At 33.1% G+C, this 14,995-nt stretch overlaps 1 protein-coding gene across 1 annotated transcript in view; it reads right to left on the reverse strand.

Annotated features, from left to right (window-relative positions):
* The window catches only part of Ranbp21 (exportin-5-like protein Ranbp21), a 179,327-nt gene that overhangs the window by 83,231 nt on the left and 81,101 nt on the right, over positions 1–14,995 (reverse strand). The window contains exons 14-15 of the mRNA XM_085825111.1: positions 5,425–5,519; positions 2,487–2,543 (exon numbers count right to left, since the gene is read on the reverse strand). Of these exons, the coding sequence (XP_085681237.1) occupies positions 2,487–2,543; positions 5,425–5,519 (152 nt within the window). The remainder of the gene's footprint in view (positions 1–2,486; positions 2,544–5,424; positions 5,520–14,995) is intronic.

The raw sequence follows: 14,995 nt of genomic DNA on the forward strand, positions 1-14,995 counted from the left end.
TGTTGAACATGTAAAACCATATACAGTCAAAAGTCGTTAATTCAGTCACCCATAATCCGGAATGATCTATAATCCGGACCTCAAAGCTCCAAACTTTCTGCACATGCGTCGCGTTGACGCGTAAGACCTTTACGGCTGCGATTATGCGTGTGCGCATGCGCATAATACGTTTATGCTTGCACGTTTAATGTATAACAGACGGTATAAGATAAGCTAAAATTATCTAATTCAGTTAATGTTGAAAATTGCATTGTTCCTTAATCTTCGAATTGGATTCGGCTTATTATTTTTTGCAGACTGTTAGAGCAATTTTATAAAAGTACGCTTAAACTTTCGATTATGTCAAATAGAATTTCCGATATATATTTACTAATATGTAAAGGATCTACAAAGCAAAAGTATGTTTCGAAGTCCATTAAACAAAAAGTGAAATTGCTGGAAAAATGGATAAAGGCATATCCTTCGTTTCTCTAACCATTCCGAAATCTGTTTATCAATTTCACACTGCTCTGCAGTGCGGAAGGGGGGAGGGAAACGCCACGGCGCGCAATGAATGAACGCAATGAATTATGGTTGGAAGTTAATCTGTCAGCACTATCCTTATCTTCCGGGCAGATGTTTTTATTTTATTTGGCTTATAATTCCTTACTACATGTAGTATTTCATCTCGGTGTACTCCGTCTTTGATATGATTTAAATCAAATTCCTCATCATTATAATTCGCTTCCGATAAAGAAGAAAGTGACACAAAGGTTATTGAAAACGAAAAAATTTTGATTGACAAATTAGTTGGTATTCTCGACACAGCAATTATAGGACTTGAACAGTGGAACTTTGTAACTGAAGAAGAAATTATGTCTGTTTATAGAATTAAAGAGAAAGCATTATCACATAAAACGAAACAACTTAACTTACATTGAAAGAAATGTTTAATAAAGTAAACAAATAAATATTAAGCTTTTTTTTTTTTTGTAAATTTTGGTATCCTTTAGATCATAATTATTCTTTATTTCATAAATTATGGTTTCATATTTTTAATTTTATAATTTCTGCATGCCATCTTACCAGATTTAAACTGATGATCTATAATCTGGAATCACCGAAGTCCCGACGAGTCTGGAATAACGACTTTTGACTGTACACCAACCTAGTACACTTTCTTTCATTTTCAATGCCTCTGATGTCTTCAATTTAATAGTATACAATTACATAGCGTGATGAATTTCAAACTACCTTATTTAATTTTTAAGAATAATTATATTTCAAAAGAAAAAGAGGGATAATAAAATGGCTACCTTTCTAGACAAAAAAAGCGAACAACAAAATAGTGCTAGAACTGTAACAGCACATACTACACATAACAGAAGGAGAAGCTAGAGATTGATAAAAGTGCATTACATATGCTTTGAATATGTTTCTGCATGATAAAGACACTTCATTTGCTTTCTTTTTTAAAAGGGTCAATTTTATTTCTTGGATATCCTTTAAAAACTGAGGTTTTATTATTTGAAGGAATTAATTCTATAAATTTTTTTTTAAAACTGCCCTAACTTGGCAATAGAAAAATACTTTGATTTTTTTTTTACCATTTTTTATTATAACCGTGAAAAAGCATCTGTTTATAAATGTAAACTAACATAATTATTGTTTTTTAACATGATTATGTATATGAAAATACTTGGAATTTTTATGAAGTGTTTCTTTTCACATCAGCAACAATAGGAAAATTCATATGCATCTTGCACCAATAAATCAAGTTAAGAATTATATCCCCATTGGGAGAATCCAGGCTTTATAAGCATGATTAGCATATTGGTTTCATTCTGCTTACAAAGCATGAAATGAGGTACATAATGCAATAAAACTACTGGATATCTCTTAATAGTCCTTCAAATGAATTGTTACCAATTAAGTTCCCTACTACAATATTATACATGCTCTACACCAGTGTTTCTCAATTTTGGGTTGGCACCAAAGTGGTTATAACTTAGCAGTAACAGTCTGCCTCCTTGGTGCAACTAAGCCCCAGATTTTTAATATCTTTCCTTTTAACCAGCTCTCAATTTTATTCAAGTATGTTCCATTCTTTGAGTTTTCTGCATATGGTATTTTCTTAAAAGTCTCCCAAGATTTGTGATATAACAAAATGAAAATAATCATTTTTTGTTATGATCACAGAATAATGCCGAACAGTCAAGAATGTTTTTACTTCATCACAGTGAAATTTTATATGCCTAAAGGGAACATGTTATGGTAGTGTAACATTTAGCTATTTTAAATGCAATAGCTAAGTAAAATTCATCAGGAATAATAACTAAAAGCAAGCTACCAAGACTGTTATTAAAACTATTTATACATGCTAAACAAAGCCTCCAATACCCATATCATAGCTAAAGTTGCTCTGATATTTAATAAAGTTCCTAATGGCAGTTAATACATAAGTACTTCAATTTCCTATAATTCCTTAATTTAAAACAGAAGCATACCTGAGAAGTGAAACTTATTAACAGCTGCAAGAGTTCCAAACCTTCTTTTGAAATTTCCTACAATTATTTCAATAAGTCATTAATTAATCATAAATTAAAATCTGAACATTTACCTAAAATCATTTCAAACTTTTATTACACACAAACATACAACAGTCTTTTAGACACTGCAACTTGAAAAGTTATAGTCAGAACATATTAAAAAAGGGGGAGGAAGAAAATAAAAACATATTAAAAAGGATGCATAGTTTTTCATTCAGATATCAAACTTCTGTTTCAAATGTTTGATGTATGAAATAATTCAATGTATAAAAACAACAACATATATAGAGAGAGAGACATTTTGTCTTTTGGTAAATATAAACAAGAAAGATCTTCTAAAGATGTGTGAATATGGTTTAATATTCTGTCACTGTTCAACAGTATGTTGTTCATCAGTTACATGATTGAAGTTCAAAAGATCAGAGTTCATTATTCTGGCAAACTGTAAAATAACATATTAAATGGAAAAGGCTATTCCGATTGCTAAACACTATATTTTTTAATCAACAGCCATATTATTTCACAGAATAATAAGTACACTTAGCCCTCCCCCCTCAAAAAGTTAGAAATATCTTTATATGAAAATTTTATTTATGAAATTAATGGGTTACTTGAAAGTTAGTATTGTATCTTGAAGGTTAGTATTAGTCTCTATATTGAATAACATAAAGAATATTTGGTCTGATTTTATGGATTTTACATAGTTTGCCAATTACATATGAATTATATATATAAAGGGTTCGTGACACTTAGCCACTCAACCGACAGGATATTTAGCCGAAACGGACACTTAGCCAACAGGACATTTAGCAGACATGGACACTTAGCTGACAGGTCATTTAGCCAACAAAGACAGTTAGCCGACAGGACATTTAGCCAAAAAGGACACTTAGCTGATACAGAGACTTAGCCGTACAGACATTTAACTGTCAAGACATTGAGTCAGCAGGACATTAAGCCGACACATACCCAATAAGTTCTTTAAACTTACTATCAATTACAAAATTTTTTGACTTCTCCATAAGTTCACTGTTTAAGTACTTTTTTTTAAGTACTTTTTATGAGTAAAATTCCTTTTTCGATTCTTAAAGATCAAACTTACTATCAATTACAAAATTTCTCAACTTCTCCTAAGTTCACTGTTTAAGTACTTTTTATCAGTAAAATTCCTTTTTTGATTCTTAAAGACCACATATGTGCTTTTAATTCTTGTGTAATTTAGCATAGTTTGATATATATTGTGCTGTTTTGTGTAAATTGGCCAAATTGAAAAAAGCGTTGAAATTTCTCATCAGGGAATATGAATTAATTTTCGAAAGGAAAAAAGTTTTTTTTTTTTAGCTAAGTACGAAGGTCACTTAGTTACATTTTAATATGGGATCTGTAAAAACCATAAAGCTTCTTCATGGAATGAGCCAGTTTTCCTTAGAAAGTACTCCCCAATTTTTAAGAATCGAAAGGGAAGGAATCCCTTCACTTAGGCAGATAGCCCTCTGGCTTTGCCATAATTACATAAACCAAATGAAATCAAACCTACCTCTGTTAGTGGCTGCAAGCCACAAGGCATTAATTCTTGAGCTGGAGCCCTATCCCAGATTAATAAATATTTAATGCCTAACGTGTAAATAACATTTCAGATAAAAAAAAAAAGTAGTTCCAATGTAGCAAGGAGTGGGCCGAATCACTCTACTTTCTGACAGGGAAAGGAAATTTCATTAGTGGGAGGAGCGAAATGACTTTATATGGGAATGAATGTAGCACAACATGTTAAATAAAGTAGTAATGAAATGCAAAAGTATTAGAAATCTGAAAGCATTGGGAAGAGCGAGACTCATTGTCGCTAAATGTCCTAATGGTTAAGTGTCCTTGTCAGCTAAATGTCCTGTCGGCTAAATGACCTGTCGGCTAACTGGTGTCAGCTAAGTGTAAGCGACTGATATATAATACCTCATCACTTCTATAACTAAGAGTTTTTTTCCCCCTACTGAGGATTGGGATTAGAATCTGCCCGATCAGGATTAAAAGAATGTCTTTTCTGCAGACATTTTGCAGTTAAAAAAAGAAAAAAAAATCTATTTAATGATATTTTTAAATAAATTCATATATTTTATATTTATTTAGCAGCATATATAAATAAAAAATATGTGCGTGATTGTATGTCATCATACTGCTAGGATTAGTTTCACAAGAATGCTGCAGATTGCCTGAAATATAAAAGTATTATTAACTAAATACATAACTTTAAATGGAAAAAGACTCATTAAATGATACAAATAATGTTAAAATAAAGTTAATTACTTCAGAATTGAAAATTAAATTACAAAAATTGACGGTATTTTCGAGAGTATAGATATATTAAATGATTGATTAGTATTTTTTTTATTATTATTTTACTGAATAATGACAAATAAGGCATTTTAGAAAGAAAAAAAGGTTTAAAGGATTTTTTTTCATACGAAAATGGAGGGGGGATTTACTTTCATTTAATATGCACAGCACATGCGTATGTCAATCTCTGGATTCTCAAGGTTACTAAAAACCTGCTGGAAACTTGCTTTGCCTATCTAAAAGATAATATGATTGGCACTGCAAAAACTGGCCTTACACCAGCTGTCTGAATGACACCCACACGACACATGATTTGCCAAGAAAGTGATTGCTTCCAACGTTGGCACAAAAATCACTTTTTGGGGGATCGCCATACGAAATTCCCTGACTTTTCCCCGAGTTTATTTATCAATTTTCGAATTCCCTGAACATTCCACGTAGCATGGCAACCATGTTCTAAAAGCAACTACTTTAAATGAAAGACTAAACACAGCTTACAATTAAAAAAAAAAAACTGTTCCCATGCATATTACATGAAATAAAAATACCATATAATTTTATTTCTTACCTCTACATCCTTGGTGTGAATCATTTTGGATAATGGCACACATGTTCCATCAAAATAATGCACAAGAGCATCCCAAAGTAAGGAAGCATTTAGCTCTAATAGGAGGGAAAATATGTGTGACATTAATATAGAAATATGTCTGATATTGGATATGAATCTGCTTAATTGTAGAAATGTTAAAATATTATTAAAGAAATTTTGTTTAAAACATTCTCACTTCTTACATGCACATGAGAGGTTTAAAGAAAAGTCTACACATACACATGAAAGGTTTAAAGAAAAGTCTATACATACACTTTTTAATTTAAGAATAAATGAATTTACAAATCAGATTTGTCATGTGAAGTGGGCTTGCCTTATTGATAAAAACAAGTTCAGTATACCCTAAGGAAAATTAGAGAACTAAATTTAAAGCTGCAATACAGCAAGACAATAAAAAAAATATACAGCTTTATCTATTTACAAAAAATTAATCCTTAGAAATACACTAAGGCACGGCAAGCACCATGTAGACACCATTAATCACCTACAGAATCCACTGGTTTTCCATAAACATGATTATAGTGAATTTTTATATCCTAAAACAAAACATACGATCGTTCAAATATGAAAAATTAACTACAAAAATGAGGGTGTGTAAATGGAAAACACTCGGGAAGCTGCTTAGTATTTAATGCATTATCATCACACTCACTATAACGTGCTATTACTTAACAGTATTCATTGCACATCCTACACTGCAAGTGCTAAATATTATAATACAGGTGGTTGATAATACCTTCAATTTTACAGGCCTAGACATTCAGGTATTCTAAAAGCTCTAAGGGAGGGAGGATGATTGCGACCCCATATATAAAAAATCCAGCAAAATAAACAAGCAGTAAAAATTTAACATAATTTCAGATAATTCTGAATATTGTTCTGAAACACTTACTTTCAAACTGTTTCACTAGCAAAGTGAAAAAAAAAAATTATTAAGAATTTATGTTTTGCAACATCAATTCCCACAGTTGTACATCTGTTTAGTTTCTCAACAATTTTTGTAATTAATTGCTGGGCTGTTTATTTCTTTATTTTAGAGAGGGTACTTTCTAAGAATTACTGCATTTATATGTTTCTTTACTAACAACTGAAAATTCAGCATGATCAGCAAGACCTTCTGATGTAAACAATGGTCTTCTACACAAATACAGTCAAAAGTCGTTAATCCGGATTCGTCGGGACTTCAGCGATTCCGGATTATAGATCATCAGTTTAAATCTGGTAAGATAGCATGCAGAAATTATAAAATTAAAAATATGAAACAGTAATTTATGAAATAAAGAACAATTATGATCTAAAGGGTATCAAAATTTACAAAAAAAAAAAAAAAAAAAAAAAAAAAAGCTTAATATTTGTTTACTTTATTAAACATTTCTTTCAATGTAAGTTGTTTAAGTTGCTTCGTTTTTTATGTGATAATACATTCTCTTTAATTCTATAAACAAACATAATTTCTTGTTCAGTTACAAAGTTCCACTGTTCAAGTCCTATAATTGCTGTGTGGAGAATACCGACTAATTTGTCAATCGAAATTTTTTCGTTTTCAATAACCTCTGTTACTTTCTTCACTATCGGAATCGAATTATAATGACGAGGAATTTCATTGAAATCATATCAAAGACGGAGTACATCGAGATGAAATACTACATTTAGTAAGGAATTATAAGACAAATAAAATAAAAACATCTGCCCTGAAGATAAGGATAGTGCTGACAGATCAACTTCCAATTCATTGCCCGCCGCAGCGTTAAAGATAAAAAAAGTTTAGATAAACAAACGTTAAAGTTTAGATAAACAAAAGATATGCCTTAAACCATTTTTTGCAGCAATTCCACTTTTTGTTTAATGCACTTCGAAACATACTTTTGCTTTGTAGATCTTTTACATATTAGTAAATATATATCAGAAATTCTATTTGACATAATCGAAAGTTCAAGCTTGGTTTTATAAAATTGCTCTAACAGTCTGCAAAAAATAATAAGCCGAATCCAATTCGAAGATTAAGGAACAATGCAATTTTCAACATTAACTGAATTAGATAATTTTAGCTTAGCTTATACCGTCTGTTACACATTAAACGCGCATTCGTAAACGTATTTTGCGCATGCGCACATGCATATTCGTAGCCGTAAAGGTCCTACGTGCAACTCGACGCATGCGCAGAAAGTTTGTAGCTTTGAAGTCCGGATTATAGATCATTCCGGATTATGGATATCCGAATTAACGACTTTTGACTGTATTAGATTAGAATTTGCAATATGCATTGACAATTGTTGGAGATGAGAAAGTGCTAGAAGGAATAGAATGATTCATTAATTATGAAGACGTGCAGTAAGCTGTCCAGTTATATAATAAATTATACCTAAACTCTTACCAGTAGTCATCAGAAACAAAAGCTTCATATACAGTTTTATATACTAAGAACTTATATGCACCATCTAATCTATTGCTGTTCATGCTGAGATAATATAACTGATAAAACAAAACTGAATATTCACCAATGATCCATGGGACCAAGTTAAAAGAGATTCAATCAATTTTTTTCAATAAGGTATTTCTGCTCGCTGTCTTCTTTTAGTCTGAATACTTCAGCCCCAAACTCAACAATGTCAATTTTTTCTGTTTCTGTAGAAGACAAACAGCAAAAATAACTTTTCTATATAAGATAAACTTAGTTTGCTCAGATAAGATGTTTCATCTCTCACTGAACATTTTATAGCCTAAAAGTTTTTTTATGTAAACTCTGGATGATACATTTGTTCTAAAAACAAAATTTGCAAGGGATTTTCATTTTAAAAATTCCTGATTACAGAGTCTACATTTCACAAATCCAGAAATTTTGGATCTGAGAAAGTAAAAAATCTGGAATTCCAGCTATATCTGGACCACAATGACCCCTACTCTAAAGTTTTGGAATATGCCTTTGCCATTCCAAGTTTAAGCACAACGCAGAAGCATGAAGCATATGGATTAACATCTTGATAAGAGCAGAAAATTTTGAACAAGCATGTCATTCATCACAGCAATACCTTCTAAAATGAAATAATACCTGATGATGAGTAACTGTTAATTCCTGCACATAAGTGCATTTGTAGACTCACAGTGATCAGAAGGTGGAGGAAAATTCACAACAGCACTTTTTTCTACCTTGTTTTGTTCCTGCGTTATATTTAACAAAATTGCCCAATTTTTCTACTAAGACGTATATCAGTGACTTTTAGCTAGTTGCAGCGAAAGTTTTCTGCCAAAAAACATTCTTAACAAAGTTGGGGGGGGGGGGGGGCAAATAAGTAAAAGCAGTATCTTTAGCGCAGGTAGTAATCACCACCCTAATCTATGATTTTCTGACACATTTTGGTAGTTTTTCAAAGCCTTCGGCCCAGAAACTTGGTGGCCAGGAAGGAGTCCAAAAGATATCAACCTTATTTTGGGTGACTTGTGCAGAATGGAAGATAGCACCATTAAGATGTAGCTGCAAATGTGAAAAAAGATGTCAGAAGGAGCGATGTTGGGGCTGTATGGTGGGTGGGGCAAAACGTCCAGTCAAGTCTGTACAGAGTTCAGCTGGTGAATGCAGACACATGTGGTCTTGCATTATCTTGATGAAACATCACCCTTTTTGCACCAGAACTCAGTTTGGTGTTTTTTTCTTGATAGCAGCATCAACATGGACTAGCATCTCACTGACACACCTTTCTGTCATGACGTTTACCTTTTTCTAGATATTCTTTATGGATAAATACCATAGCAATCCCATCCCATACACAGCATGATCTTTTTGTTAGTGAAATTGTGCTTTGCAATGCTGCCGACAGGCTCACAAGGCACAGACGAACCCATTTGTCAGCCTGCATGTTTGAAGTAAATTCACTTTTCATCACAAGTGATGATCCAATCCAGAATTTTGACCTTGCACTGATATTTGAGCAGTAGGCTTGAATACAGTCTATCCTTATCTGCTTGTGTCAGCTTATGCAGCACCCAGCGATTGAACTTGTACATCAAGTTTATGCGATGCATAGTGTGACTAATGGGCATGGCACTGACATTTAACTCCTTAGCAAGATTTTGAGTGGTTGCATACCGATCTTCTTCCACAAGTTCTCGCATGTGGGCCTCATCATCATCAGTATACCAGCCAGAGTGCTCTGCTTCTTGAATGTTATAGTCCTTATTTCAGAACTTTCAGCAACAAACCTTCACAATGTCATATGATACAACATTAGTACCTAAAGGTATACATATGATTTGGTGACATTCTGTAGCTGACTTTTTGCAACAGAACTGTACAGAAGTAAATGATGGTTCTAATTTGAAAGCGTGATAGTTCCATTTCAGACATCTTATGCTTAATGATAACTATATTTTTTCACAAATTTCACAACATAGTGTTCTAAAGCAAGTCTTTTTCTTTCAAATGTCAAAAATCCTTTGACAAAATATGATTAACTACGCCAATGGGAATTGTTTGCTAAGGCAATATTTGCAATGGCGGGAAACTTTCATTAAAACCATATTTCCTTGAATAGTTCAGTTTACTTGGCACAGACCTAATGCATATAACATGGGAATTACATTGCCATGTTTTTCTACATATTTGAGTTTGAAATTGTTTATTCTAAAAAAAAAGGTGTACTTTTACATGACTAGGCACATTTGTTTTGTTTCCATTATTTTTGCAAGTGTTTTATTCATATTACAACAAACTCAGAGGAGTGACAGTAAGCATCAAAAGGAACAATAATTGCTATGGAACGTCTTATTACAAACTACATTTAGTCAGTGAAAACCATGAAATAAGGCAGAGTCTAGTGTTGACAAAAAAGGGAAGATAGCAATCAACTGACTGACGATTTCCCTAGTAAGTTGGCTTGGCATGTCTGATAAAAGTAGTATCACAAGACATGTGCTGTAGTAGAAGCAGTTGTGGGTGACAGAATGCAAAATTGCTACAATTACTTACATGCTTCTTTCAAGAACTATTCAGGCTGACTATATATGAATGAGGAAGAAGCTGACTACAGGCGACAAAGTGCTTCAAAGTGGTAAGGTGCGAAATATGATGACAACACAATGTGTACACATTTGAAATAAAAGAATTTATACTGCAACATATCCGATATCTCCAAGGGCATCTGATAATCAATCATCACTGTATGGTGTCTGTGCTTGATGTCTGCAGCTGTCACTTCAAAAAACACAATAATATTTCATTGTTCTACAAGGATGTTCAATAAGTTCGCGGAGCGCCATCTATTCTTCAATATTCGACCTAAAACTTCGACACCATTTTCATATTTCTTCTTTCTTAGGAACACGTCAAAAATTTCATTTCGATCTGTTAATTTATTCATTGTTTAACCGCCCTTTATATATAACGTGTTCTGCCTTTAAGGTATGGATAAAATTGAGCAACGTGAAGTTATTAAATTCCTTGTAAAGAAAGGTTTAAAGGCAATGGAAAATCATACCGAAATGTTGAATGCATTGGTTGAATCTGCTCCTGCAAAAACAATGGTTTGAAAGTGGGTCAAAAGTGGTCGTACCAGCTCTTTCAAGACGATCCGCGAGAGGGATGTCCAAAAACTGCATCAACACCGGAAATCATCGGAAAAATACAAGATATGGTATTGGAAGACCGTCGATTGACTGAAAGAGATTTAACAGAGGCTTTAGGCATTTCAATGGGCACAGTGAGCAATATTCTGAGTGTTAATTTGAGTTTAAAAAAACTCTGTGCAAAATGGGTGCCTCATTCTCTAACAATGGAGCAAAAACACATTCGGATGCGACTTTGCCAGCAACATTTGGAACATTTTAAGAAGAATAAAAGCGACTTTATCCGTTGATTTATCACAATGGATGAGACTTGGGTCTACCATCATGATACTGAATCAAAACAGGAGGCTAAGGAGTGGTGTGAACCTGGCTCTTCGGCACCGAAGCGAGTTCGTGTGCAAAAATCAGCTAAGAAGGTATTAGCAGCAGTTTTTTGGGATGCGAAAGGAATTTTGTTTATAGATTACCTTCAAACTGGCAAAACTATTAATTTGGATTATTATTGTAACCTTTTGAATCAATTAGACGAAAAAATTCGTGAAAGAAGACCCGGATTACAGAAGAAGAAAATCATTTTCCACCAAGATAATGCACCTGTGCACACAGCTCAAAAAACCATTGCTAAAATAAGTGAATTGAAGTACGAATTGTTGCAACATCTAGTCTATTCACCAGATTTAGCTCCCTCTGACTTCTGGCTCTTCCCACACCTCAAACGATATCTCTGTAGAAAACAATTTTTTTCAAACGAAGAGGTAATAGCTGCCTTGGAGGAATATTTTGCAGAGCTGCCAAAAAACCACTACAGTCATAGGATCCATAAATTAGAAGACCGTTGGAATAAGTGTATTGAAGTTGAGGGAAACTACGTTGAAAAATAAAGTCATTTTTACAAATAAAAATTGGTTTCTTCATTTCTGTTCCGCGAACTTATTGAACAACCTGGTATTTTAGCAACAGTATCCTGTGTTGAGCTATGCTATAAAAACACAGTAAAATAAGATTTTTTTGTACTTATTATTGTATTCTTCTTGGTGCCTCCTATGCATCAGACACTTATAATATATATATTAAAAATATTTTCCTAAATATTTTCACTGACTAAACATGGTTTACAATGATACATTCTAAAGCAATTAGTGTTCATTTTTATGCCTGCATAATCACCCCTCAGAGTCTGTTGCCATATGAAAAGAACACCCTATATATAATTACAAATTTGGTGCATAGATAGATGATTTTATTGCAATTATATGCAAAATTGTTGTATTTTATTTGTATAATGTAACATGGGAATTTACAAGAGCGAAGCTTGCTGGAAAAATAAGAATACAAGGGCAAATTTATTTGATATTCAGTAAATAGCTATCTTGCTAAATTGGTGAGATATCGCCAATCTGGCAACAGTTTTGGCAGCTAATCTTTGTTGCCAATTTTGCCAAAAGGCGCCAAACTTGGCGATATTTTGGTCTTGTCCCTGTATCACCATAATAGGTACTGTAATTAAATAAATATAATTTATCACTATATTAGCTGTAACCGTAATTCGGCCCTCATATGCCTTCCAATAATTTCCAGAAGTACTAGAAATATCTCAGTGGCCAAGAGAAAACTATATAAGAATGGAGAAAGCATCTGCTCTCAGCTGTTGTTGTGAGTTATTAGTTCTGACCAACTATTGAAAGCTTCATCTTTTAGATGCAGTTTGCACTGCATTGTGTTTAACATTCTTAGTAGTTCGAAAGATAGTTATTGACTGTGCTCTGTGATACAGTGAACAGGTTTATGATTATTTCTGTGGAAAGTTCCATAACTCTGAAGTATTTCTCTTGCTAAAATTAATTTTATCAACCTATCATTGTACCTGTGTGTATTGAATCTATTGCGAACCCGTATGCATGCAAACATTTGGTGTCGGGCGTACGGTTGAATGCCGGTGACAAAAGTGATGGAGAACAACTAAGACAGCTGACTGCCTTTGCTGCATTCCCAGAAAAGATGGAAGGGGCAGTTGACTCCATCAAAGAGGAGATGAAAGTGGGCCAAGAAAAGATGGAAGTTTGTCAAGAATTGTTAAAGATGGGATGAAACTATTTAAGAAAAGATTGAAGCAGGTCCAGAGGAAATGAAAAGAGAAATTACCTGCATAATAGACCACCTATTTGAGGCTATGAAAGGCAGGATAAACACGGTTGAAGATAAAGTTGGAGAAATTCATGAAAGAGTGTCTGCCGTGGAACAATCGAAGAAAGAGTTTTTGGCCATCCAACCACAAATGACAGGGTTTCTGCAGTTGCCAAAGAAGCTGATACCTTACAAAAATTCAAAGCCATGGCAGGAAGCATTTCTAATGGTTTTAAATTTTTACCCATTCTTTCACGTCTTTCTTTAAAGCTATCCATATATGATGGTAAGACCTCCTGGCAAGTGTTGTAAGATACAATTTTCTATTGTGGCGAATGCGAACGGATGAAATTCTCAAGTTAAGGAATTTTCAAGCCTGCCATCTAACTGCTTTTCTGACAGCAGACACAGCGAATATTCTTCAAAATATACCTGAAAATCAGAGGCTAGACTTTGAAGCTATATCCAGCATGCTGGAGCTGTGCGGACTATAGCAGCCTTCAAATAAAATCTTTTCAAAAGAAGCCCACAGAAACACTCCACAAGCACACCTTGGATGTTGAAAGGCTGTCTTATCTCGCTTTTTCGAGTGACCAGATAAATACTGTCTCTGCAGCATTTCGTCAATGGTATCCAGGATCCAATGAGCCCTGAGAATATGGATGTCAAAGACTTGAAAAATGCTTTAGTGTATGCCATGAAATTTGAGGCAGCCCAGCAAGCAATTCACAGAGACCAAAACTTAATTGGAGCTGCTCAAGCCAGTGAATTAACTGACTGCTCTTCTAGATGATTAAACCAAGCAAGTAAAACACCAAAATGATTTGAGACCAAAGTGTAGCAATATACAAGAAGAGTAGAATAAGATTGAAGTTCCAGAGAAGTACAAATGAATATATCTTATTAAATATCAAAATGTTAATATTACCATGTATTCTTACTGATATGTAGGTTTCTTAAAAAAAAAAAATCATTTTATAGTAACCTGTATTTCATACATGACTACTTTTAATTCATTATGCTCTTGCTGTAACCACGTCCTTCAAAAATGTAATTATTTGATTTATAAAAAACTACTTGTTGTCACAGGCCAAAAATAAATAAAACTCATAAGCTCGTTACTTTTAAAAAAACTTTCTACTACCACATATTTACTGGGTTGACGATGGCTACATTCATAAAATACTAGTAGTTTATCCCAAGATCTAAGATCTATTCCTAACAATGGAATAACCAGGATGTGTACAGTTTTGTGGTTCTCCTCATACATTAATGCAAATACAACTCAGTTTTTCTTCAAAAAGCTTTCAAAGAAAATATTCTCCTTAAGCAGATGGTCCTAATATATTTCACCAACATCAAATAATTCAAGCCAATACATTGTGCTACTTTAAATGCTCCACTTATAAGCAGCTATTAAAAGCTTTGCCCTACACTACTGAATAATAACATAAAAGTCTAAGACTCATTTTTATAGTTGTCAAAGTATTCAAAAATAAGAACATCTCCCCTTCACACACAAAATAGGAAAAAAGCAAGGGAGTAATAAAACAGATGAGCAATAAATCTGATTTTATTTTCTCTGATTAAATAAATCTGATTTTATTTATTATTATTTATTTATAAGATTTAGTATATAAGAATAAAAATTGAATATATATATATATGTGTGTGTAAGATAAAAAATATGAAAGCAAACTTCTAAATTTAATTCACTATAACCTCTTTTATTTTCTATTTCATTTGGGAACTTCATCTATCTGTCCTAAAAATAGCGCTTAAGTCTAAACTGCATCATTCAAATCAATCATGCGATCTTACGTAACCCTTAATGCAGATTCCTCTT

This window comes from Stegodyphus dumicola, chromosome 10, assembly GCF_044657685.1.
Source record: "Stegodyphus dumicola isolate Sdum_Otavi_A_Nest chromosome 10, ASM4465768v1".
NCBI lineage: Eukaryota > Metazoa > Arthropoda > Arachnida > Araneae > Eresidae > Stegodyphus > Stegodyphus dumicola.